Genomic DNA, 25,958 nt, shown 5'->3' with positions numbered 1-25,958 from the left:
AGACCCAGAAAACAATAACTGACTTCCAGTGTCAGGAGCTTCCTAAACTAATTCATCTCTAAATAGTGAGCAGTTTCCAGATGGAAGTTCAGGGCTGAGGTGCAGGTTCCTTAAGGACTTACATTTAAAGGCAAAGGTTCCCAACCTTAGGTGTTAGAAGAGAGTTGTGTTCTTTCTGCCCTGCCCTGAGACTGCCCATCCAATCATATCCCAATATGCAAATGACCCTTCCTGCATGCAAATAAAAAGGATCAAGTGCTCTGTCAGAACCAAACTGCTGAGCCTGTCACCTGCATTCCAGGAGCCAAACCAGCAATGTCTTCCCCTGCACAACCTCAAATCCCTGCCCCGCTGGCCAACTTGAAGATCCAATATACCAAGGTAAGACACTTGCAAGTGGGGCTTTCCCTGGGGGCCTGGTTAAAGCATAAGTCAATTGCAGTTTCTGTTAGAGCTGTTTGCTACCATAAAAATATAATGCTTGCTAAGTTAGTGGCCTGATTCCGTGATGAATTCTAAACCATAGCAGACAACCTCTCATGAGTTTATATCTTGACATATGTCCAAGGAAAAGAGATTTTCTTCTGTGCAAACAGTTCTTGTGCCAGAGTGCAGTGAACCAGAGTAAGCAGCAGTTCTATTAACCCTGTGCAGTGAGCACTTATGGTAAGGCAGACAAACAGAGGAAATTCCTGGAAAAAGCCAGACATTCGTAAAAGTGTCTCCCTCTCTCAAAATAGCACACTGAAGTAGGATAACATAACCATGTGTTTGTTGACATTGTTGAGGTTGGAGGACCTAAACCTGAACATTGAATGGAGGCTGCTGCCCAACCCCCCAAATAGACTTGAATTATTTTTCTTATTTTGAGATAGGCACAGTACTTGTTTATTTCTCCAGGGAAGTTTGCTGTTGTTGGAGAAAACATGCCATTGCTAGCTGCTAAATATTTAGAGGCACAAGAGGAGGAGGCTGACCCAGGCTTTGGAATCTGCAGCCAGGAAGAGCAAATGATCGGACTGGGCTTGTCCTGAGGGACTCTTGTAATTGTGTCTACTAAGTAGTTTCATGCCTATTTCTTTAGCAGATCTTAAGATTCCAAAATTAAGAAATAAATATAGCACACATACACCTTCCCTCCACCACAACATACACCCAAGTTATTAGAAAAGTCACTTAAACTTAGCTGTGTTTCAGTATAATGAAGAAAACAAAGTGAGAGTTGAACTGTTCAACTCTGGAGAGAATCAGGCTGACTTCTAAACTAAATAATGAAATCCAAGAATGTTAAAGTTAATGAGAAGAGCCTGATGCCCTCTCTCACGTATTTCTTTTTCCTTTTGAGCAAGTGGATGTGGTTTTGAATCACTGAAAGCTTTTGCATTTTCCCAAGCACCTGAAGTGGTAAAGCTGCCTGGCTTAGGGGCTCTTTGCTTAGGACAAGTTCTGCAGATAGAACTTGTCCTAAGAACTTGGCTGTGGCCCACAAGCAGCTAGAAGTGCCCTCAGGCATGTTTTCACAAGGTTTTGATTGAGTGAAAGTGTTTTCAATTTAGATTTAGATTTTGACAAGTCAGAATATGCAGACTATAATGTGTCCACACTCTCCAGCAATTCACAGATGTCAAAGGTGTGTGCACACCATAGACATCCTCCACACACTTTCTCATTTGCAAGAAATTACTGTTACAATCTACAAACCAGGTAGTTCAAGAAGATGGGAATTGTTGACACTGCTTATATAGTTAGATTTGAATCACAAAAAAAGAGTTTGATTTGCATGATTCCAATTGAAAAGGTAATTTGGGCATCAAGATCCCCCTCTTCCTTTTGTTAATTTGTCATTTATGAATTTTGCTAAGACTTTGTGTGTGTGTGTGTGTGTGTGTGTGTGTGTAGGAAGTTTTAAAGTGAACTGTCTTTCCTCTGAATTATTTCCTTTAGTACTTATTAATTTAAAATGAGGTGAAAGAACTAGAAAATTGAGGTATTCCTTAAAGTCCCAAGTACAAGCACATGACCAGTAGTTCTTTAACAGTTGTTTCCACATTGAAATTTCCTCACTGCAAACATATTACATAACGACATTTGAGGAAGAATGATGGGCTTAAGTATTTTAGAGCCAAGAATGCATTTGTTTGGTGTTCAAATAATTCTCTAGTTAATAATAAACAATGCCACTCAGGGAATTTTGATTTTTCCATGTATCTTCTATGTAATTCTGGTCTACTCAGTAAGCACTATATCTTTGATGTGCTGGTTACAGCATTTCACACATGGGAGAATACCAGTTATGTATGCAATTAAATCTCAATGGGGAGATTTCTCTATGCCTGCGAACATTCCTTTTACTGTGTTCCCTAAAGAATTATATTTGATTTTCCCTCTTAAGAGGGGTTGAAACAATGGCTGTTAACTCATCTCCTATTGCAAAGCATGAAAGGGAGGGGTTAGAAATATTTGTCAAAAGGCTTTGCCTGAGCAGTGTCTCAATTTCTATATTATTTTCCTCACTGTTTTAATTTTATTCTTTATTATTACAAGAGGCATATGCTATTGATATCAGGAAAATACCAGGTCATTTCTTGGGGTTCTCAGTCTCATTAGTGGAATAATTTATGAATAGAACCAAATGAAATCTGGAGGACTATTATTGGAACTTAGAAGGAAAACCCCAGGGCAAGTCAGATGTAAAACCTCAGTAGCTTCCCTCAGAAGGAGACTGGAAAAGGATGGGAATATTCCTGTCATTCAAACTGTCCTTGAAGTAGAACTCATGGCTGACTAGGAGCCACGTGGAGGGCAGGGAAGTTTTTAGGAAGGACTAAGCAAGTCCAAAATTTTGGCAGAGAAGACGAAGCTGTTAAAACTATTCTCAGAAGAGTGATAGAAGGAGGAAAATGGAAAGTTATTCTTTTCTGAATAATTCAGAAAAGGGATCCAAAATTCTGCAGTAGGACTGCGGCTTCCATGAAGGACAAGTACAGTATCTCACTAATTATTCCACTTATCTCTTTAGTTTGACTTAAGTTGAGCCCTGCTTCCTGGGAGTGGTCTCTTGTCCAAAGTGATTGAACCAGTCCAACTGTAACTTAAAGTCACACACCCAGGTCAGAGATTCTGTTCTCTTGACCAGGAGATTTTTTTCTTCTTTAACAGTGTTTGGGACACAAGAAAGGGCACAGACAAGCAGATTAATAACAAAAAGAGACAGAAAAACAAGTATAGTCAGTGAGTTGCATAATCTTAACTTTCAAAGTGTTTTTTTCTCTAGTTCAGTTCTCTTTGATAGGGATAGATGAAATGGAGTTTAGCATTTAAGAATTTTTTTTTAAAGGAAATACAATATCTTTTGTATTGGAAGCCTCTGTAACTTTATAAATCCCAGTGCACCCATCACATCCCTGTCTCTATAACTCCTTAGGAGCTCTGAGTAAATGCCACCAGTGCCCTTCTTCTCTGCTACTGATCTTTTGCATGAAGAGCTCCTCTGAAAGTTACAAGGTCACTGTTCAAACTCTATCATCTCTACATGCCTCTTCTCTCTTACAATCACAGTGAGATTATGAGGAGGTCCATTTCCTGAGGAGGTGTAAGCAGAGAAAACATTCAATTGTTAAGTGACACTTGAAGCCTGCTCTGGTTCATGGGGAATGATCAACATTAGCTATCTTGCCCAGTGTATTTTTTCTGAATAGTTTTCAACTTCTAAAATATTTTTACCTGATGTTCCCAAGATATGTTTCCCATCATGTCATTCTTCTCTCATTTTCTCCTAATTTTCTGTCAGTCTTTCCTGTACATTCATGTCCTATCTGTACTTCACCAGAGAGAAGTTCTGAGGGTTTTCCATGGATCTCAGGGGTGAAGGATTTTGTTTCAAGGGATTTGGGGTCTTACTTCTCCTTTCTCATTTCTCATACTTTAAACACTTATTGACTAGGAAGAACCATCTGTAACTCCAGTTCTAAGGCAGCCAAGGCCCTCTGTCCTCAGACACCTGCATGCATATGCTACACAGAAACTTAGATAGGCAAACACATACTTGCAAATACAAATGCACATATCTTTAAAGAATTTAAGTTAACAAGTGGCAATACTTTCCATGCACAAAAATATTTCATTAGCTAATAATATTTTTGTGCACACAGGAAATTAACAGCAATGCTTCTCTTAGCTTTCTCATAATGGCCATGTTACAAGGCTAAAATTTCCTTTATACAGAGGAAGGAATGGAGTCAAATACACACAAAAATAGTTTCATAATGAAACTCGAATTCGGGGTGCAAATATTGAAATTCAGACATTTTCCAGTGATGTAAGGGTGCCTCTTCTAATTGCTATGTCCTAATGACACACATCTGAATTCCCAATTGTCTAACCTCTATATTTCTTTAGTAGTTAAATGACACACACATGAACGTTTTTTAGACAGGGAAAGACACATAATATTTAGGCAACTTTTAATACCTCAACTCTAGTTTATCAAGCCTTCTAACTTGCTGCATATTTATATCTATTTTCTCTGTCATTGCTGTATCTTCACAGATCTTCATAAACAATGAATGGCATGACTCAGTGAGTGGCAAGAAATTTCCTGTCCTTAACCCGGCGACTGAGGAGGTCATCTGCCATGTGGAAGAAGGGGACAAGGTAAGTTTTCCCACACCCACAGGTCCAATTCATGCCAGCAGTCTTTGCTTCTCACTGTTCTGAGCTCAAAGTCCACTGCAAGTTCAGTGAAAGACATGGACACATGATAGCTCAGGCAGATGGGGAAAAGTTCTGTTGTCCTTGGCATAATAAAATTGGCCATATGTACATGTGGTAGACAATAAATGACCATGATACACAAGAACTTAAAAAAGAACATAAAATCAAGAGAACAAGAAACAGTAAAAAACACCGGCTATAGATCCGATGTTAGCATTTTTTATGTTACCTGGGAATTTAAAGTAGGGAGGTAGGGTCCAAATCTTCAATGGTCTGAGGCTACTGTAGCATAGTGAAGTATGAACTATTAAATAACTTGTCTCATTTCTTAAGGGTTAGTATTAACATTTAATATGGGGCATGGCATTTTAATATAGTCACATAGTTAGGGTGCATGTCAGCTAATCATGCCTTCTCCTTGATGACAAGAACAACACTCAAAAAGAAGACTATGAATCTGTGGATGTCAGTTAACAAAAATCATGTTCGTGATGCTTTAACCCTGAAGCCTTGAACATTTAGCTCCTAGGGGGCATCTTGCTCTCACACTGGAGTTGGTCTCATCAGGAAAACAAAACTCTTTGCCTGGGTTCAGTAGAAACCTTGGCAGGTCAGCAGGCTGAGGACTTTGCTGGGGCAATCAGTGAGGTTTATCTTCTTTTTCAGGAACAGACGGGAAGCTGGTGACCATGCCAGCAGCCTTGCCAGGGAGCACTAATTTGCTCTGTCTTTACTGACAACTGCCCCTCCTGTAGAAAGATCAGGGAGAAGAATTCATACCACGCAAACTGCAAGCCAAGTTGCTTTGCCAACCTGTTTGGCAGAACAAATGAGTCCTCTAAGGCAGTGGTCCTCAACTTATGGATAGTGATTCCTTGTGTTGGGGGGTGGGAGGTCAAACATCTCTTCTACACGGTCACCTAGGACCATCGGAAAACACAGAGATTTACATTATGATTTGAAACAACAATAAAGTGACTATTGTGAAGTAGCAACAAAAAAAACTTCTATGGGGGGAGTCACCTCAGATGAACTGTTTTAAAGGGTCACAGGATTAGGAAGGCTGAGAACCGCTGCTGTGAGGAAATTGTTAGTGATATTATCTGTGATAAGCAAGAGCTTGCTTTACAACCACAGTCCTGTATCTGTATCCTTTTGTGGAGTTATTAAACAAATTGTCTCTTTAGAATTGTTGATGTTCAAACAAGTTGTGAGGAATCTAATGAAGAGTGCCTAGCGTTGCTTAGAGAAAAGTTCTAACCTGGTAAAGTTTACAGCAGAGTCTGATATGCTGGACTTTCTCATCAGGTCAAAGGCTAAAGGTTTTGAAGATTCCATTCACAAGCAGAATGGGGCTGCGATTGGGCCATATCCCACCTTTCATGGTATCATAAAGGTCGGGCAGGGACCAGAGCAAATACATTTTTTTTTTCACTTCATTGGCTCTGACTTCAAAACTATATTTATTTTCCCTAGGCCTCACAATTTGATGACAGTAAATCACAGTTAACCTAGTCATTGTTTTCTGTTTAATTCAAAATTATCTTGGAAATGCCAGCCCCTGAATAAAAATTGACAGTTCAGGAACCTTGAAGTTTGAAAGGAAATACTATCAAAAACATTTATGAGACTTGTACTATTGGATAATGCAAAAAATGTCACATAATGGAAAATAATTACTTAAAGTATGATTTTTTGTATAAATATCAACAAGAATAAGTCATAGAAGGATTATGTGTCATATCCAAAATGTAGACGAATGTATTTATGTCTTTCCATAATGTCTTACTGTATTGAATAGGAATAAATTCCCAAGATTTAGCCATTTAAATAACAGCAATTTGGTAGAAAAGCCACGCACCTTATTCATCTGCTTGTGGAGAATGCCAATTCTTTATTACAGTATTAATCACTAACATTAATTCTCACACCACACATCACAAAATAAGTGTATTTGTAACACTGTATAAGCATATATGGGTTACTCAATGAATACAAGTTAAAGAGTCTGCAGCATAGTTGAAGAGGTTTCGAAAGTGGCTTAGAAAGAATCTCTAGTGGTAAGAAACCCATGCCTGGGTAGAGCTGCTAGGGGAGGCCTGGGGTCATTTGGGAGAGAGAAGTTGCCAAGCTCAAGTGCAAGATCAAAAGCCAAACTGGGTCTAGAACAGAAAATGGCATGTATACAGACTGCCTGTCCAGTAGTCTGCTTCAATGGCAGGGACACAGCTGAGTAAAAGAGTCCTTGGCTCCTGACACACACACCAGATATCAGACAATAGCTTGTTCAGAGGCCATGCCATTACAGTGTTAGGTGTCCATCACTTTATGGGAACCAGGCAAGGGAGTTGCACCATTTCCTGGGTGTCTGATAAGTTTTTTCTCTGCTTTCCTTGATTTGATTTTAATCTGCTTACTTGCCCACACACTTTCACTTCACCCTAGTAGACTTACAGGATGGCCCACTTTCTATCCTCAGGAAGAAGTCATTCGATCAGACTGTGCTAGGTAGGTGGTACATGATAGACTTCCTGGGTCCACCTAGGGGCTACAATCTTCTTTCTCCCTCCAAATGGAGTCAAAAGCTACTCATCAAATGGAGTCTCACAGGGTAATGAACAGACTGAAAAAAATCACTGTTCTATACATATGGAATAACTTAACAACAGTGACTATTTAACAAAGTGCTATTGAGCATCCTTGCTGAAAAAATTGAATGTGGAGATCAGAGGTAGCATCAAATGTTGGTTCTAATTCTTCTGTGTTTTATTAGCATAAGGTAAGATTTCCTTGTTTATTACTAAAACAGGGTTCATGATACTTAAGTACAATAGTAACTTGTGGTAATAAAGAACTTGTCTTTCTTCTTGTAGCTTAACCAGTTCTTGATTATTATTTACCAGTGGGCTGGGTGCCTGGTGACTACAGAGATAGAATTATATATTAAAACAGGCCTTGAAAAATGTGTAAGATTTTGGAAGTATATGGGCTTGCTGGTAGGACATTCTCTATGCAAAAAGAATTTCAGGAGCAAAAATGAGAAGGGCTGGCTCAGCTGGAGCAGAGAAAATGTCAACAGGAAGTCATTGGCAAGTGAAGTCTGTACAGAAAATGTTAGACCTGAAAGTCAAATAGAAATCTTTGATCTTTGCTCTTAGGATTGTAGATGAAGCCAGCAGTTACAAACATCCAAAGGAATGTGATAAGATAAATTATGTGAAAAGTTAACCTGGCGGCATTAAACAGAAAGTGGGAAGAGAATGAATGGGAGGCTGTTTACAATGTACAACAGTAAAAGCCTATGTAGTAGAGGGTAGAGAAGCTGAAAGGATGTGCTAGAATGGACTAGGATGCTGTGTAATCATTTTCATATTGGGTTTTCTTCTAGGACATTACAGTTCTAGTAACTGTCTACAGTTAACCCCATCTTGTGAGTGTTAGGAATATCGTCTATATAAAGTGTGAGATAGTTGTGAGTTTAAAGATAAGGAAAATGAACTTCAAACAAGTTGTGGCACAACTTCAGTTTAGAGTGAACCATCCACACCCTCAGATTCTATACTGGCGAATTCAACCCTGAGATCTGAAATGTGTAGCTGCTAACATAGATGATGTAATGAGGCCTGTCACAGCTGTGTACACACTGAATGGGCAGAGAATTTTGGCCATTATTCTCAAAGCAGTATAGTTTATCTACCACTTCCCTAGCATTTGTACTCAGCATCAGAAGTATAGTTATTGAAAGGATGTCTGGTGTGTAACATGTAAATAATACATCATAAGTTTAGCATTCGTGAATTTAAATTATCTTTTGCTGATTTGGGGAACAGTTCTTCTGGGATACTAAGGGAAACGTGTTTACTTAGATTTCCCATTCCCAGAATTCCTTCAGTTTATGCTTTCTTTAATGCTTCTATTTCCATTTCTTGTGTTGAATATGTTCCTTCACCTCTTTTATTTTGTTTTTGTCTTAGCTTTCTAAAAGTATACAATGCTTCATGATTTGTGTGTCATCCTAGCACAGGGGCCATGCTAGTCTTTTCTGTATCATTCTGATTTTAGTATATGTGCTGCTGAAGTTAGCACGAGGCCTGTGTTTATAATGATAATGTGATGTTCAGTTGTGTGTTCCTTCCATCTAATGAATATTTCAGACAAACTGTACCCCACTGTCCTATTGTTAGCCAACTAATAGAATGCCATACAGTGGATGGATATTTGCGTGCTTCAAAACTAAAAAGGAGGACTCAGAATCCTTCTTTTCAAATTAAAAATTCATGTCTTTAGTCTATTTCTAGTCCTGTAAGATTAAATATCTGGTTTGAGAAAAGGAGGGTCATAACCCAAATGACAAAACCATAAGAACAAATTTACTCATAACAGTTTTCTGTAGGCAGGTTTTTGATGTTTGATTTTTTTTTTTCATCCTGGTTACAAGATGTCTCAAAGTCATTTCTCTTCATCCTTTGGTGAGATCAGGAAGCTCTTATTAAGCAAAGGCCAATGACAGAACACTGAGCAGACAGATCCACACAGAGCTGTGTCTCACTAGTTTAAAATGTGTGGTTTAAAAAGCACAGCATTCTCATTCTCAAGGTTCATCACAACAAGCTGAAGCCCACTGTCGTTTTGATCATCGGATTTACAGGGTTCCATGAGTTAGTGAGTCCTGTAGATGAATAGTTGTGGAACAGTCCTTACATACATACTATTTACAGTTGACTTGATGAAGTTAAAACAGCACATGGAGCAGAAATGGAAGAAGCAGTGATGCTTTCAGCAGGTGAAGTAGAAGAGACTAGAAGAAGTATGAATAGGGATCTGCAGAGTAATGGAGTGACCCTGGCAAAGTTTGGAAGGGAAGTGGCTTAGGAAATTTAAAGGAGTAAATTAAAGGAAAAATGCAGTGGTGATAAAAAGTACATGAGCAAAAACAGAAAAGCTAAACAATATGAGTGTGACTTTCTTATTCTATTTTGTTTCAATTAATGATGCTATAAGCAGTATATTATTAATAAAAGATAGTTTCTTCTCTACTTATTTAGGGAGCAGGATGGATCACTATTATGCTAGGGGCTTATCATACACAAAGGTCTTCATTTTGAATGTGAAACATTGAACACTAGCAGATAAATTTACCCAGTTCTCACCCAGGTGGTAGCACTGTGATGAGTGACTATGAAAGTTTATGGACATGAGTGTCTAATTGGCAGATGTAGAGAGAAGAGCAGGACACATGGCTTACAGCTACTCTATTTGTCCTGAGATAGCCTTTCTCTTTTTGCTTTATTTTCTTTGTGAATTTAGGAATAGGTTTTTCTTATAGCATTTTCTGAATCAAATGAGATAAAGTGTGTCAATTCACTAGAAACTTATTTCAAATAAAATAAACACTGTGTTCTACTACAATGGGATAAAGTAACAACTATTAAAACAGCACTTCTGTTCTAGGAGTTTAACTATTTGAAAAGGATATGGAGCTTGTTTGAAATATTGCTCAAGAGAAACAATTCCAGCATACTGTGGTGCCCAGTGTGTGGAATGTTCTGCACTTTGGGCTAATGGAGAGCTAGATTCTGTTTGCGATGACTGTGTCCTAGTTTATAAGGGTGCGATGTTGTTCTTGCTCATCTAGTTTTTTGAACATCCTGAATTGAATGCTGTGTGATTTCCAGGCAGATGTTGACAAGGCTGTGAAGGCTGCAAGACAGGCTTTTCAGATTGGCTCCCCATGGCGCACCATGGATGCTTCAGAGAGGGGGCGCCTGCTGAACAAGCTGGCTGACTTAGTGGAAAGAGATCGCCTGCTGCTCAGTGTGAGTATTAACCCAAAACAATGGGAGACAGTGGGAAAGCTCCTGAGAGCACTCATTGCTCCAAGTGGCTGGTCAGTTTGATTTAGAGCCAGATCCACAAACTACCACCTGCATTTTCTCTAGAACATCTGAGTGCAGAATCCAGTTTTGCTATTCTCATTAAAGCTCTTTATGCTCTCAGGACCTATATTTTCTAATTTCAATAGTTAAATAAGTCAGTATAGAACATGGATGGATGGTACATTTCCTTGTCTTTTCAGTTTTGAATTTTAGTAAAGTCACCTGAAAACAAAGTGATATAAATGTTACAACTGAGAATAAATGTTATTAGCTTTATAATCTTAGGTGAAAATAAGATTTTCAAACTTTTACTTTATTAAAAAATCTGCAATTCAGCAATTATTGAGAACCATTCATTCCTTAAGGATTCTGCATTGTTTAAAACATGCCAAAATAGAATTGATAGCTCTGAAATAAATGTATACTAACTGAAATGTTCTATTGAAAGTCATCAGCATTTCCCAAAGCTTAGCTCTTTGCATTTGTCTTATTGAAAAGTGCTAACTTCCTCGGTCAGCATGAGAGCCATAGGGAGAGAAGAATAGATATAAAGTCATATTTGAGTTAATTTAAGATAGTGGGCAATATCAAACCTGTGCATCTTGCCAGGTGGCCACCCAGTGAATTGTATGATTTCAAAGCATCCTTAAAGTCTTCATAAAAATGGGAGGAGAAGGTACTGACTGCTAAGGTCAGAAAATGTGGAGCTTCATAATCTTTTATTTTTCCTTTTGTGGAAAATAGATTCTTTTTCTCATACAATGTTTCCTAATTATATTTCCCTTCCCTCTACTCCTCCCAGTTCCTCCCCCACCTCCCCATATGGATCCACTCCCTTTTAGTCTGTCATTAGAAAAGAACAGCCTTCTAAGAGATAACAACCAAACATGATAAAATAAAATATAATTAGATAAAGTAAAAACCATCATATTGAAATTGAACACAGCAAACAATCAGAAGAAAAGTAGCCCCAAGAGTGGGCACAAGAGTGAGAGTCCCACTTGTTCTCATGGTCAGGGAGTCTCATAAAAACACTAAGCTAAAACTTTAATATATCTGTGCAGATCCATGGAGGCCCTGTCCTTGCTGCTTCAGTCCCTGTGAGTTCATGTGTACCTTGCTTAGTTGATTCACAGGGCCTTGTTCTCCTGGAGTCTTCATCTTCTCTGGCTCTTACACTTTTTCTGCCTTCTCTTCCATGGTGTTTACTGAGCTCTGAGAGAAGAGATTATTGAAATCATCATGACAATACTTCCCAAACAGGGGGTTTAGAGTTAAAATCTCTGTTATGGCAAATCCCTGTTGAAAGATACAGTTGTTACAATTATGTGAACATACAATTAGAATTGTATGAGCAGATTGTTTATACATGAGAGGAATATGATGATTATTGTGAATAGTTGCAATCACTAAATTGTTCCTACAGTCAGATGACAAGTGCAAACTTGTTGGAATGCTGATAGGACGTGGAGACTAAGAATCATTTTTACAGCTGCGTGCTTAAGAAACCAGCTCTTAGACAGTGCTTAGCCAGAAGTACTTAAGGTCTGACAGAAAGATTTTGGAGGTTAGGCAATCAGAATCTTACTACCTCTCCCACCAGGATCTTGTCATGTGACCATGGACAAGTCATTTGATTCTTTCTTTAAAGGAACATTAGATTTAAGAATCTTTATATTTCCCAAACTTTCTAATGCATAAGTACTAAAAACATTGACTGTATATGCTGGATCTAAATTTTATTGCTGAAAGTTTAGACTTTGATATTACTATTTATTTTTCAGACAATGGAGTCAATGAATGCTGGGAAACTCTTTCCCCACGCATACATGATGGATTTAGACGTCAGCATAAAAACATTAAAGTACTGTGCAGGTTGGGCTGACAAGATCCATGGCCAAACAATACCAAGTGGTAAGTACATTTGGGAAATTGCCAATGTAATGTTAGAGGTGAGGCCACTAGTGCAGAGCTGCATACCTTCAAATTCTCCCTGATAGATGTGCCCATCAATTAGGTAAATAATTACTTTCCTCTTCACATTGACTCGATACAGTCTAATGCTGGAAGTTGTGTTAAGAGTCAACATTATGGGCAGTTTAGACAGAAGTAAGAATATTCTCATAGACTCAACTATGAATTTGAGTGAGATATCTCAGTATTCACACCTTTCAGACTGGCTACAGAAATTACTTATTTGAGCTCCATTCCCATAATGCCATTCACATCTCTTCTGTGATATTATTACCTAAGTCTTTGCATGTCCAGAATGAGTCAGCTGTGCCAATCTCTGCCCATTCAAGCCCAGTATGCTTAGCTCAGTGTACTTCAACATCCCAATTCACACTTATGCTTTCCAAAAATGCCAAAGCAAGATGAAGCTGATTACCAGCTGAGTTAAGAATCTTTGTAAGGAAATGTTGTGTGTTACTTAGTAAAGAAATGGGGTGGTATTTTTCTGTGTACCCTAATAAAACTTATCTAGCATCAGAGAACAGAACATCCACTAGATTAGGCATAGAGGCCAGACAGTAGTGGAACACACCTTTAATCCCAGCACTTGAGATCTCATGTCTTGCTTGGGAAAGACACATGCCTTTATCTCAGGAAGTGATGGCAGAAAGCAGAAAGGTATATAAGGCATGAGGACCAGGAACTAGTGGCTTTTTAGGCATTTTAAGCTTTTAGCAGCTGTTAAGATAAGATTCGGGTGAGGACCCAGAGGCTTCCAGTTTGAGGAAACAAGATTGGCTGAGAAGTTGGTAATGTAAGATTAGCTGTGGCTTATTTTGTTTATCTGATCTTTCAGTGTTTCCCCAATACCTGGGTTTGTTTTTATTAATAAGAACATATAGGATTCGTGCCACAGTGAGGTATGCAAGTAGCATAACAGACACATGACGAATATTTCATGTGAGAAAGGAATCAGTTTTGGACAGGTTGGATGGAGTTTCACTTCTCTAACTGTAATGACTTTAGGAACTCAAATAAATCACTTCAATTCTGTCTATGATGTGCACTTCCAATCTTACTGGAAGATACAGCATAAGAGGTATTAGCCAGGAAGTTAGAAGATGAGACTGAGACGACAGAAGTACTATGCAGGGGGCTCTTCTGTGCTTCTTACTCTACTCTTAGGAAACATAGAATAATCCATTCAAAGTATCTGTAGATATTGACAGGAAAAGTAGTTGTGTGGTAGCAGTAGGTTCCTGTGGCAGCCAGAACAAAACATACATCAACAAAAGTCCAAATGGGACCACATCAAAGTGAGTATTTGCTGTGATAAAACACCATGATCAAAAGCAGCTTTTGAAAGAAAGGGTCCTTTTCACTTGTATTTCTACACTATATTCCATCTCTGAGGGAAATGAAGGTATAAATTCAGGGCAGAAACCTGGAGAAAGTAGCTGAAGCAGAGGCCATGAAGAAATATGGCTTCCTGTAGGCTTGCTTGTTATGGTTTGCTCAGCCTGATTTCTTATACAATCCAGGATCAATCTGCTCAGGGATGACACTGTTCAGAGTGAGCTGGGAAATCTCATGTCAATCATTAATTGTGCAAAGGCTGCATAGAGTTGTCTACAGAACAATCTGATGGCAGCATTTTCTCTATTAAGATTTCCTCTTCCAAGATACTTTTACGTGTGTGTCGATAGTGAGGCATGAGAGTTAGTCAGATCAAGACAGAAAAGAATGGCATTTCACTTCAGATATTTTGTTCATGGAATAAGAGATTACGTTTATGTTAGGTAGGAAAAAGGAGGCCTCAAAGCTAGAATAAGTCTGTAGAAAGACTTCTTATTTGTTGGAGATGGTTTACTATTTAAAATCATTTGCTTTCTTAAAAGTTGTTGCCCCTGGGAACATTTCCACATGACTTTGCCCTTACCCAGAAAAAATCTCACCTCCAAGCACCTTTCTGCATCACTCTGTGAATGATGGTGATGTAGAAGGCAGCCGTCTTGGAATATAAGGAATGGTGTTAACTTCTTGTCAAATCTTTCCCCATCTTGTCACTTATTTTCATGTACCTTGATCTTTTTATTCAAATTGCTGTTTGAGGCTCCATCGTTTATGTTATTAATTTTATAGATAGGAGATTTTGTTTTCCTTTTGCTATTCACTATGGGGCTCTTCTCATATCAATCTCACATCTCCCTGCCATTGCCCACTACATTCTAACTTAATGGAAACTGTGTCTGCTCTGTTTTTCAGATGGAGATATTTTCACTTATACAAGACGTGAACCTATTGGGGTGTGTGGCCAAATTATCCCTGTAAGTTCTCCTTCATGACTCCCAAAGTGGGGAAAAAGCTGTAATTCCATTTTATGTGAAACCCATTATCATACGAGTGAAGCTTATGTGGTAGTTATGTGTGAACTAAATTCAGTAAGCATGACAGCCTGAAATACATATTCCTATAATTGAGCTTCTTGGATATGAGCTATCTGGTCCAGAAACCCCTCAACACACTGCTGTACCCTTTGCGAGTGTTTTAATGTTGCCTAATAAGCCCTAAGTGTTTACTGCATAGGCTGTTTTGGAAATTGTGCTGGTTTTTTTAAGAGCTGTGATTTATAAGTATATGACAAAAGTTTGTCATGGCTCATCTGTGTTGGGATCTTTCAGTGCGACACAGCAGGGTACCCTGATCCCAATACTTCTGTCTCCTTCTTGAGAATTCCCACCATTGACAATAGCAGCAGCAAGATTGTTCAAATCCTGGAAAATATCTTTTGATTTAAATGGAAATAATAATCTCCATGACAAATGGAAGAGTGTGTGGCCTGTATTGTACCTTTAAAGAGCAAGTTTGGGTACTCAAAATTCTTCTGCCTAAAAATCATGTTCTGACTGTAATCAGATGTCCTCGAAGGTTAAAACAGTACACTGTCTACATTCAGCTTATATAATTTAAAAGGCTAAATGAAAACACAGTGAAGTGTCCTGCAGTTTTCAGAATAAGAGTGACTCTTGTTTAGAAAGACTGAACATATCAATGTATGTAATGGAACTCTTCAGTACTTCAAAGGCTTAAAAAATACTCAAACATACCTACATCCCTCTAGCAACTAGGACTGTTGGATAAGTATAAACATTAACTTCTGCTTTATTGTGTTGTTTTGGCATCAAACCCTGGATTTAACACAAGGAGACAGGTATGTGCTATGGCATACATCAATTTCGTAATTAATCCTGAGGACATTCATCTAAAGTAGAGAGGACTGTTTGCACCACTCATTGGTGGTGAATGCATAACTAAAGAAATGGTCATACATTTGACTTCTTATAGCTGGTTTGCTAGGATCAGAACTCAAGCACTCACATTGTAAATGTGACACTTCTTTGCCACTAACAATGTAGTTTGTCCTCAGCTGAGCCTAGATCACTGGTGTGGAGAAAATATTCAATATGTTTAAGTTCCTAAGACCATTTTCTAATACACATGAACACACAATCTCCTGGATGTAAATTTTTCCAAATTATAATATTGGATAAAATACAATAAGTGCCTTCCAGGGAGAAAGAGGAAAAAGACTTTACATTTTTAAAATGCAAATAAATTACAGTGTGCTTAACTACTTAGCAGTAGCATTTCCTTGTAAAATAAGAATTCAAAATTACAGGACTTGATTGAATTTGGTAGCTCTTTCCTTTTCTCTTCTCCTATATAGTTTGACCTGAGCTTTTTATCATTTTCTAGTTTCTTTTGTGAACTTTAGTAAAATAAACTAGATAATTACACACAACTTCTAAAATGTTAGCAAAATTTTATCAGGGTGGCAAGCATCATTAACAAATGTGGTTTTGAGTGATACAAAGAGTCCATTGTGTTGCTCTCTAGTGGAATGGTCCATTGGTGATGTTCACTTGGAAGATAGGCCCGGCCCTTTGCTGTGGGAACACCGTGATTGTCAAGCCAGCAGAGCAAACTCCTCTCACTGCTCTTCACATGGCGTCTTTAATAAAAGAGGTGAGTCTCCAGAGTCTGAACATGCAGGCAAATTAGAGTCCCCTGTTTACCTTACAGGCCTCATTCACACCACTGTGAGCTTTGCTGTTCACACATGGCTCCTGCCCAGTCATGCAGATGAAAGCAGCAGGACTACAGGCTGGGACTTCTGTCAGCCAGCACAATCTTGTCTCCACCTAAATAATGACAGAGGCTTCTAGCGAGTCACCTTGTAACCCACTACTTATTGAGCTCTATCTTCATCATCCAGGTTACAACTGGCCTGATGGCATCTGTGAACATTTTTTCAGTTATTTTAGTTTTATTATCTCTAAAAGTTGGAGGCTTCGATATGCCAACATGCGTGCTGTGCCAATGTTTCTAGTTTTGCTGGTGATGACAATAAATTCTACCTTTTTTTATAGGTATTTTAACATACACTCTCATCCTATCAATTTGAGTTCCTTTTATAAAATTTGACAGAGCTAATCAATGGAGTGATGGTCAATTGTCACAATTTTGTTATCAACTTGCCATACCTAGAAAGAGGGTACCTCACCTGAGAAATTTCCTTCATCAGATTGGCCTGTGCCTAAGCTTGTGGGGTGTTTTCTTGATCACTGATTGAGGTTGTAAGATTCAGCCCACTGTGGGCGGTGCTACCCCTAGGCAGGTGGGTCTGGTTTTATAAGAAAGATAGATGAGATAGATAGAGAAATTAAGGCAGTATGTAGTATTTCTCCATGGTCTGTGTTTTAGTAGCTAGCTCCATGTTCCTACCTTGTCTTCCCTCAATAATAGACATAACCTATAAACCAAATAAACTCCTTCCTTCCCAGGTTTGTTTTTGTCAATGTTTTATCATAACAAATGAGAAGCAACCAATACACCCGTGTTGACAAATTTGTACTTAGAACATTGTGTTCTAAGGGGTTACCACCTTTAGAGATAGTTTCATGTGGATAAGGAATTAAAAACAGCAAGGAACAAAGGATAAATACACTTAGGTGAGTTTTCCTGATGGAAGAACTTCCAAGGCAAGCACAATGAAACAGCACCTGTCTCCCACTCGGGTCTTTTATGAATTGAATTATTGATCTATTAACTGCTTGCTTCTTAACTTGTAGGCAGGATTTCCTCCTGGCGTGGTGAATGTTGTACCTGGTTATGGGCCAACTGCAGGGGCAGCCATCTCCTCACACATGGACATTGACAAAGTATCCTTCACGGGATCAACAGAGGTAGTCCCATTTTCTGAAAATCTCATCTCTAACAAGCAGAAACATGCTCTGTAAAGCTGTCTTGTCAGCCAAAACTTTATTTAAAAAAGTTGTTTTGGTGGTTTGTTACTTATTTTAGACTACAAATATGTTTATCAAGCACAAGTGGATAAATTTTGGATAGAAGAAAATATCTGTTACTAATTCAGGAAGACTATAGTAAACGAATAAGAATAAGTGGGTATAAGTTAATTTTTAGCCAGAGTTTCCCTAAACATACCTACTTACTATTTATTTATTTCTATTGATGTAATTTTGGAGTTAAATTTTTTCATAAAATATTTAAAAGATTGAAAGTCTAGGCAACTTAATTTTATTGTCTAAATGCACAATAGCAGTTCAGACTTCACATAGACCTAAACAATTACCTTATTATTCTGATGAAGTAGAAACCTTTCATTACATTCCAGCATGTGGAGTAGGAAAAGAAAGCCAGATGATAAAAGAGATGATAGATAGATAGATAGATAGATAGATAGATAGATAGATAGGTAGATAGATAGATAGATAAACAAAGAAAGAGAGAATCAATAATAATTTAAACAGGATTCAAAAGTCAAAACCAACAATGATCATAGATAATATTCTAGACAGGAAATGATCCACGGAGAAAATAAAATAATAGAAAAGCAATGTATTTTTCTTCAAGAAGCAACTAGAATTAGAGAAGAAATGATAATGGTAGGATTCCAGCTAAGTGTGGTAGCAACAAAGAGCTCAGAGACAGTTTCTTTTTTTTTCTGTGCAAAGTGACATGTGTTTAAAAAGGGGAAGAGTGGAAGTTAGGTAGAGGGAGAGAGAGAGAAAGAAAGAAAGAAAAGGAGGCAATTAAGAGTGAGACCACTGTCATAAATCAGCAGGGAAATAGGCAGTGACTGTGTAGTTACGAGATTTACAAAGATATAAATGATACCATTTGAGGCTGACTCAGGAACATCTTTATGAGCTTTGGGAGAACAGGGAAAAAGAATCAGAATCATGCCCATTTCATGAGAACTAGGTTCAAGGAGGATGTTTGCTAAGAGCTGATCCCAAATAAAGGACCAACCTGGAGGCAGTCTGGCCTGGGAATATATAGAAAGAGAGGAAGAAAGTTGAGATTTAGATGATGGAGAGAATACTAGTTTGTCTGGACAGAGCTGTCTGAATGTTACCAGAGGGTTGGAAAGTCAATACCTGAGGTGCTTGGGGTGGATTTCTGATCAAATAAAGAGAGGAAATTCTGATGAAAATGAAAAATAACTGTTATCTGTCCACATTTTGAAGTCATCTCTGATATATGCCCATGAATATTTTCTGACTTGCCTCACATTTTCAGACTGATGGTGGAGGCTTTTACACCTGAAGGTGCCAGATCTTGAACAACACCATTTCATGTTTCTTCTAAATAAAATTAAATGGTGGCACAAATGTCCTATAAATGGAAAGTATTAAATGAACCTATCTACACAAGAACAAACTCATTTTCCTACGTGATGTTTGATTCCAGGTTGGTAAATTAATCAAAGAAGCTGCAGGGAAAAGCAATCTGAAGAGGGTCACCCTGGAGCTTGGGGGAAAGAGTCCTTGCATTGTGTTTGCGGATGCTGACTGTGAGTAAGAGTCCCTTGTTAGCATCTCACCTTCTTCCTCCTGATGCCTAATAATGTCACAGTTACCTGCAGTCCATAGCTGTAAGACTTTGCTTCAAGGTGTAAGGAAGTAGAGTCCATGGTGATTCTGGAACGCTTTTCAATTGTTTCTATAGCATACAGACCATAAATTAAACAAAGATAAAATTTTGTCCTGGGTTGGAGTAGCTTGCTACTTCCCAGTGTTAATCTGAGGTAGTACAAATGGACTGTGTCTAGGGTCTGTGATATGGTTTTGATAATTCCATACCTTCAATGGTGTTGAGGACATGTGATACTTGAGACATTTGGAACCAAAAGGAGCCTGCTGCCAGCAAGTTCCTAGTTTTCTTCTGCCTTCACTCTGGACCATTCATCTGGAGAGGGCCAGAAGAAACTTGGACCTGTCAAATCTCTCTCTCTCTCTCTCTCTCTCTCTCTCTCTCTCTCTCTCTCTCTCTCTCTCTCTCTCTCTCTCTTTCTCTCTCTCTCTTTCTCTCCCTCTCTCTCTCCCCTTCCTTCCTTCCTTCCTTCCTTCCTTCCTTCCTTCCTTCCTTCCTTCCTTCCTTCCTTCCTTCCTTCCTTCCTCTCTCTGTCTCTGTCTCTGTCTCTCTCCATACTAAGGGTATTTAAGTTTATTGTTTTATGTGACCCTATCCATAATGATTCGGATCATTCTGATTTTATTGCTGAATGAAATCCTCGGTTAGTTCCTAAACAGTAGAGATTTAGCTGAAATTTGTGATAAGAAATTTCTTTAACTCATCCTTCAGTGGTTTCATACTTACAAAGAGGCTATAAGCAAAGAGTCTATGGGATTCACTGTTGCCACTATTGGGATCTTTACTAGAAATATTAGAAGTGACTACTTGATTAGTAAAATTCCTAGTATGCCACTCTGTAAACTCTCCTCACTACACTTTCAATACCTACTCTTATCTCACAGATTCACACCCAAGTTCTACAACCATAAACTGAGCATTCCTCATTTATAAAAATAACACACACACACACACACACACACACACACACACACACACACACGACTTTTTGTTTAGCATCAACAATATTCTAATACAAAAAATTTAGGTATATTGGACCATCCAGCTAAGCAAAAAGTTATTTTTTACTTTGTGTGCATTGTTGTTTTGCCAACATGCATGTCTGTGTGAGGGTTCCAGATCCCTCAGAAATGGAGTTACATAGATGATACCAACCTGCCCTGTTGTTGCTGGGAACTGAACTCAGGTCCTGAGGAAGAGCAGTGCTCTTAACTGATGAGCCCTCTGACAAGCTTTAAGCAAAGACTTTGTATGCTTGCATGACTTAGGCTTTAGTTAGAATTTGGAATGTTTTTCCTGGAGTAGGGTGGGAGGGTGAATTGCTCTGATGTAGTGATTTTTAGTTGTTTGGGTCTCATTTTCAGAAACCTAACCCATTTCTATTGACCAAAGTATTCAATAATGTTTTGAAATTATTAAAGTCAATGGGCAACTCAGATTTCTCTTGTCAGCTAGTTCAAACTTGACACCTAAAAGAAATACAATTGCCTGAAGAATTATAAAATGGAAATAGTTATAGTTATTTGCAATGATATTTGATCTTCTAATCATTTCTACATTCCTTAGAAGTCATAAGAGACACCATTTTTTCAGGGTTCTCTTGTCAGTATTGTTTCCATGGTAAATAAAGGATCAACAAATCTAATTTGTTACGTGGCTTCTAAGCAGTGGAATATATTGAGTCTGTGTCTCATCAGATTACTGATCATTTTTCCTATCAACATATTGCATCTGAGAAATATGTGTGTGTTGGTGTATTCTGTAAAAAATGTTCCTACTCTCCTGTGAATGTTTCCTTTGCAGTGGACAGTGCTGTTGAGTTTGCACACCAAGGAGTGTTCTTCCACCAGGGTCAGATTTGTATAGCAGCATCCAGGCTTTTCGTTGAGGAGTCCATTTATGATGAGTTTGTGAAAAGGAGTGTTGAGCGGGCTCAGAAATATGTTCTTGGAAATCCTCTGAACGCAGGAATAAGTCAAGGTCCTCAGGTGAGTAAACATTAGGAAGCAAGCATTTTGGATGTAAAACTAATCTTTTTAGGCCTAATTTTGGTTAAGCAAGATTAACTTCTTAAAAATGCTTGTTGGTAGCTGATATTATCTTGATCAGGCAATTTAATGAATCTAACTTCAAACAACAAAGACACCATTCTGTTTTGTGTTGGCCATTTTTTTATTTCTATATAGAAACTAGGAGCCATGGTTGGAATGATGCTTGGAAAGAAGGGCCAGGGAGATGGATTAACATATAAAACATTTGTCACACAACCCTACAAACCAGACCAGACTCCAGCTCCCACATAAAAGCAGATGTATGTAGGAGCCCATCAGCAATCCCACTGTTAAGAAGGGTGAGCTGGCCAGTTAGACTGGAGCTATGAGCTTAGTGAGAAAGCCCCCCTCAGTAGAAAAATTGAAAATGAAAAAAAAAAAATAAGAAAAATTGAAAACCATTAAGGAAGACACACAATATCAACCTTTGGCATCCACACACATGTGCATGCATGTACATACAAGCAACTGTACACATTTCCTCATGCAAGTGCATACATAGGTACATGCATTTGCTCTTATCTCAACCCACATGCATGCAAACGCACACAACTGCACACTACACTCACATAGACATTCAAAAGAAAAAGAAAAAAGAAAAATGCTATCATTTCTTGCATTCCTTAGTTGATAAAACTCTTAATTCCTGCATATAAATTTTTAGTCTTGAAGTTTGTAGCCTATCTGTAAATTCTCCCTCATGATCAATCCTTCATCTCAACTGCCATTCTATAAGTGGTAAAGCACTCCCCAGCCCTCTGCAGGGTCCTCAGTTTCTCTAATGTAACAATACCATAAGTGTTCTTGAAGGACCTGGTTTCTGGGTTTCAGAGAAGCTTCTTGTTTCAGTTATCTAAAGCCAGGCATTCCCAGGGGGTGGGGGGTGGGGGTGGTGTCTGTGTTTCTTCTATATAGTTAGATCTACTGTAAATATGAATGCCTTTGTCTCTTTCACCCGATGGTAATCTTTTGCTCTTGCACAACTTCTGTTCATGGTCCATTGGTCAAGCTCTTGGACCTTTTGCATTCAATCCTCACTCTGGATCCTTCTTTAAAACAGTGATCCTCAACCTGAGGCAGTTGTGCCCAACCCCCACAATAGAGGACACTAACCTTATTTGACACAGATTAAATTGTCACAACAAGGTGAAGAGGAGGAACATTCACATCTGGTGAGCAGAGGAAGGGGCACTGCTGTACATCCAACAGAGAACAGGAGAACATCACAACAATGAGCTTCCTGTCCCCAAGAGCCAGTTGAGCTGTTCCTGAGAGCTGTGCTCTAGGGACTGGACATTGACCTTGGGGCTGTTATTCTTTCATATTAACTATGATACACTGTTTTCCTACTATTTAGTTGGAACCAAAATTCATTCTTGAATTATTTAATAAGTATAGCTTAAAATTCAATTAAAAAAAACTTAGAGTACAGTGCTATCAACTATACCCGGAGAGAGGAGTCTGGCAAATCACAATAATAACATAGTCACTTGTTTCCCTAGATTTAATAAGCTTGCAAAGAGGTCTTTGAATTTTCTACTTATCACAAATATAAAAATCGAAAAACTTTAGGACAAAAACAATTTCTTAGAGGGGAGGGGGTTAGTACGGGTCCATCCTTGATTGGTCCAGTTTTTCCCGGGCCTGGACTTTATCTTATTCTAGCTTATCTTTTTGCCCTGTCAGGATTTTTACAACTCCTCTCCAGGGTCTGGTCATGTTATGTCCAGAGAGGGGCATCTCGTGGTTAGTTGGTTACCATCAGACAGCCTGACTCTGTTCTTTTGAGTTCCTGGGGCTGGCACCATCATTTCTGGGGACTTGAAACTGGCCTGGGTCTCTTTATATTGAGATATCTTTGTCTAAGGCCCCCTTTTTGAGACAATAGAGTGTGGGTCTTATTGTGCCTAGATCTAGTCCCCAAAGCTGCCACTGGAGACTTTAGGTACAGAATGCAAAAGTAAGGTGTTTTCTAAGTTTACAAGCCTCCAGGGAGGCTCTTCCAAATCTCTCACTCACAGCAGGGAGGTTGGAAGGAGCACTCCCCTTTCTTTGTGAGGCTAGTTCTTAAAGGCACAGACCATATAATTTATTTTAACCCGCCTCCCTTTTTAGTCTTTTGGTCGAATATCCTGACTGTGTTTTCCAAAGTCCCTGTAGCAGATACAGCCACCTGGAGAAAAGAGGTCTAAGTTCTTATCTACACTTAGGAATCCTAGTTTAAGCTTCTCTTTGTCTGTAGGGGATAGAGTGGGGGGTTTTACTGAGGTATCACAATGATAAAAGGTAAATTTGGTACAAAGCTTTGGATTGATCAAGATACGATAGATAATAGAGTGGTTTCTCTGAATTTACAAAATGCAAAGGGACCGAATATTGTAAATGTAATTCTTACTTGATAACTGTTTTTTTTTTTTTTTTTTTTTTTTTTCCGAGACAGGGTTTCTCTGTGTAGCTTTGCGCCTTTCCTGGGACTCACTTGGTAGCCCAGGCTGGCCTCGAACTCACAGAGATCCGCCTGCCTCTGCCTCCCGAGTGCTGGGATTAAAGGCGTGCGCCACCACCGCCCGGCTTGATAACTGTTTTTATCGTATATAGTCTTACTATGTTAATGTTAGAACACTTCCTTTTTGTTTAGTCAAAAAGGGGGAAATGTTGGGGAATATTGTATTAACTAGGCAAAGTTGTGTTACATTTGTTTATGCAGTGTTTATTTAATGATGTAAGGTTGTGTTGCTCTTTTACCTTGCCTAAGGTACCTGATTAGTCCAATAAAAAGCTGAATGGCCAGTAGTTAGGCTGGAGAGTAACATACCCACTGGAATTGAGTCAAAGTCATGTTTCCCATTTCACTCCTTTTATTTCACTCAAGACTACAACTCCAGAAATATGTGTTTAATCATTAACATTTTTTCTTCCAAAATGAATAAACAGCAGTTGTATGAAATCTTCATATTTTCCCATGTCACCAATTTCTGTGCTTACCTAACCACACTAAATTTAAATACTTTTAAGATTTCTTGCCTCAAAATTCATGAGGAAGAAATCATACTGAAGAATAAGATAAGTATCTGTTACCTATTTTGAAACATCAGATTTATCATGAATATCCTGGCATTTTGAAGCCCTCATTTACAATATGTTATTTTTATTGTCACCCTTTTTCTTGTAATTTCTTTCGATTAGATTGACAAGGAGCAACATGATAAAATACTTGGTCTCATTGAGAGTGGGAAGAAAGAAGGAGCCAAACTGGAGTGTGGTGGTGGACGCTGGGGGAACAAAGGCTTCTTCATTCAGCCCACAGTCTTCTCCAATGTTACTGATGAGATGCGCATTGCCAAAGAGGAGGTAACGCTTCCACGTGGTTCTGTTTCTGGGCTTGCCATCTTCTTCTGTGTTTAACTTTTGTATCCTCCAGCTCCTTGAACAGTATTCCCCTGAAATGTTTGATGATAAAATCTTAAGTAAATTTGTGATCAAGACTAATTAATCAGTGAGGAATCCAATGGGCCTACAAATAGTTTGTATCAAACACGGAAGAAGTCCACAGCGGCTTTAATAGGTGCTTCATTCACAGCCTCAAAGGAATGGGAAAGGACCCTGTCATTTGTAGATTAGGAATAAATGTGCACATATTGTGTTACATATGCCAGGCACTGAACAACATGCATTGAATGATCTCAGTTATGAAAAGAACATAAAAAAGTCAGCCTCACAGAGACAGAGTGGACTGTCTGTAAGGGAAGCGAGGATGAGTTCTGGGGAGTGCAATCTAAGTAGCATCAATTGGTACCCAGATATTCAATGTATAATTAAGAGGAACAAGTTTGTGATGAAAGTGGTAGCTAATATACTTTCCTAGTCAGAGGACTTTTAATATGCAGAGATATGAGCAATGCTTGGACAGTGAAAGTGTCATGTGCTATACTACAATAAGAAGATATAATGACTCAAAGTCACTGGGTCATAATTTAAACATTCAATATATCTATACTCATAACCCTGACAAAGGATCTGAGGGGTTGTTTTCTTTACCTCAATAAAATAATCAAATAAAGAGAAAAAGGTAATATTCAGCTTCATGAGGAGAGGAAATGAATATAAGGAACAGAAATAAAAATCAAATGTATGTGGATCATCCAACAAAGGTAGGAGGTCTGTATTCACTCCTCAACTGCATTTGAATTTCTATGCTTATTGGTCAGTTCTTCTTTGACCAGAGCTATTGTTCTTGTAGATTTTGATCAACATGTATACAAAGGACAATAAAGCAGAAAGTAATCTCCATTCAAGGAAGCATTTATTGTGTCCTATAATGCCCTCAGTGGGATTTTTTTTTTATCTGCTACTTCAGAACTGGAACCTGGGAGCCCATTCTGTGTCAGCTAAATTCCTGCAACTCTGA

At 38.5% G+C, this 25,958-nt stretch overlaps 1 protein-coding gene and 1 non-coding gene across 2 annotated transcripts in view; one reads left to right on the top strand and one right to left on the bottom strand.

Moving 5' to 3' along the window:
• Nucleotides 1–253: 253 nt before the first annotated feature.
• Nucleotides 254–25,958, top strand: part of LOC114709824 (aldehyde dehydrogenase, cytosolic 1-like) — a 33,065-nt gene continuing 7,360 nt past the window's right edge. The window contains exons 1-10 of the mRNA XM_028893797.2: nt 254–381; nt 4,549–4,653; nt 10,389–10,529; nt 12,374–12,503; nt 14,808–14,869; nt 16,440–16,568; nt 17,675–17,788; nt 19,317–19,419; nt 21,303–21,487; nt 24,737–24,901. Coding sequence (XP_028749630.1) covers nt 316–381; nt 4,549–4,653; nt 10,389–10,529; nt 12,374–12,503; nt 14,808–14,869; nt 16,440–16,568; nt 17,675–17,788; nt 19,317–19,419; nt 21,303–21,487; nt 24,737–24,901 — 1,200 coding nt within the window. The 5' untranslated portion in view covers nt 254–315. The remainder of the gene's footprint in view (nt 382–4,548; nt 4,654–10,388; nt 10,530–12,373; nt 12,504–14,807; nt 14,870–16,439; nt 16,569–17,674; nt 17,789–19,316; nt 19,420–21,302; nt 21,488–24,736; nt 24,902–25,958) is intronic.
• Nucleotides 8,694–8,799, bottom strand: LOC114710997. Its single transcript, XR_003737110.1, has one exon. It is a non-coding gene; the product is annotated as a U6 spliceosomal RNA (small nuclear RNA).

This window comes from Peromyscus leucopus, chromosome 1, assembly GCF_004664715.2.
Source record: "Peromyscus leucopus breed LL Stock chromosome 1, UCI_PerLeu_2.1, whole genome shotgun sequence".
Classification (NCBI taxonomy): Eukaryota; Metazoa; Chordata; class Mammalia; order Rodentia; family Cricetidae; genus Peromyscus; species Peromyscus leucopus.
The sequence above is the reverse complement of the archived record's forward strand: the minus strand, read 5'-3'. Positions and strand labels throughout refer to the sequence as shown.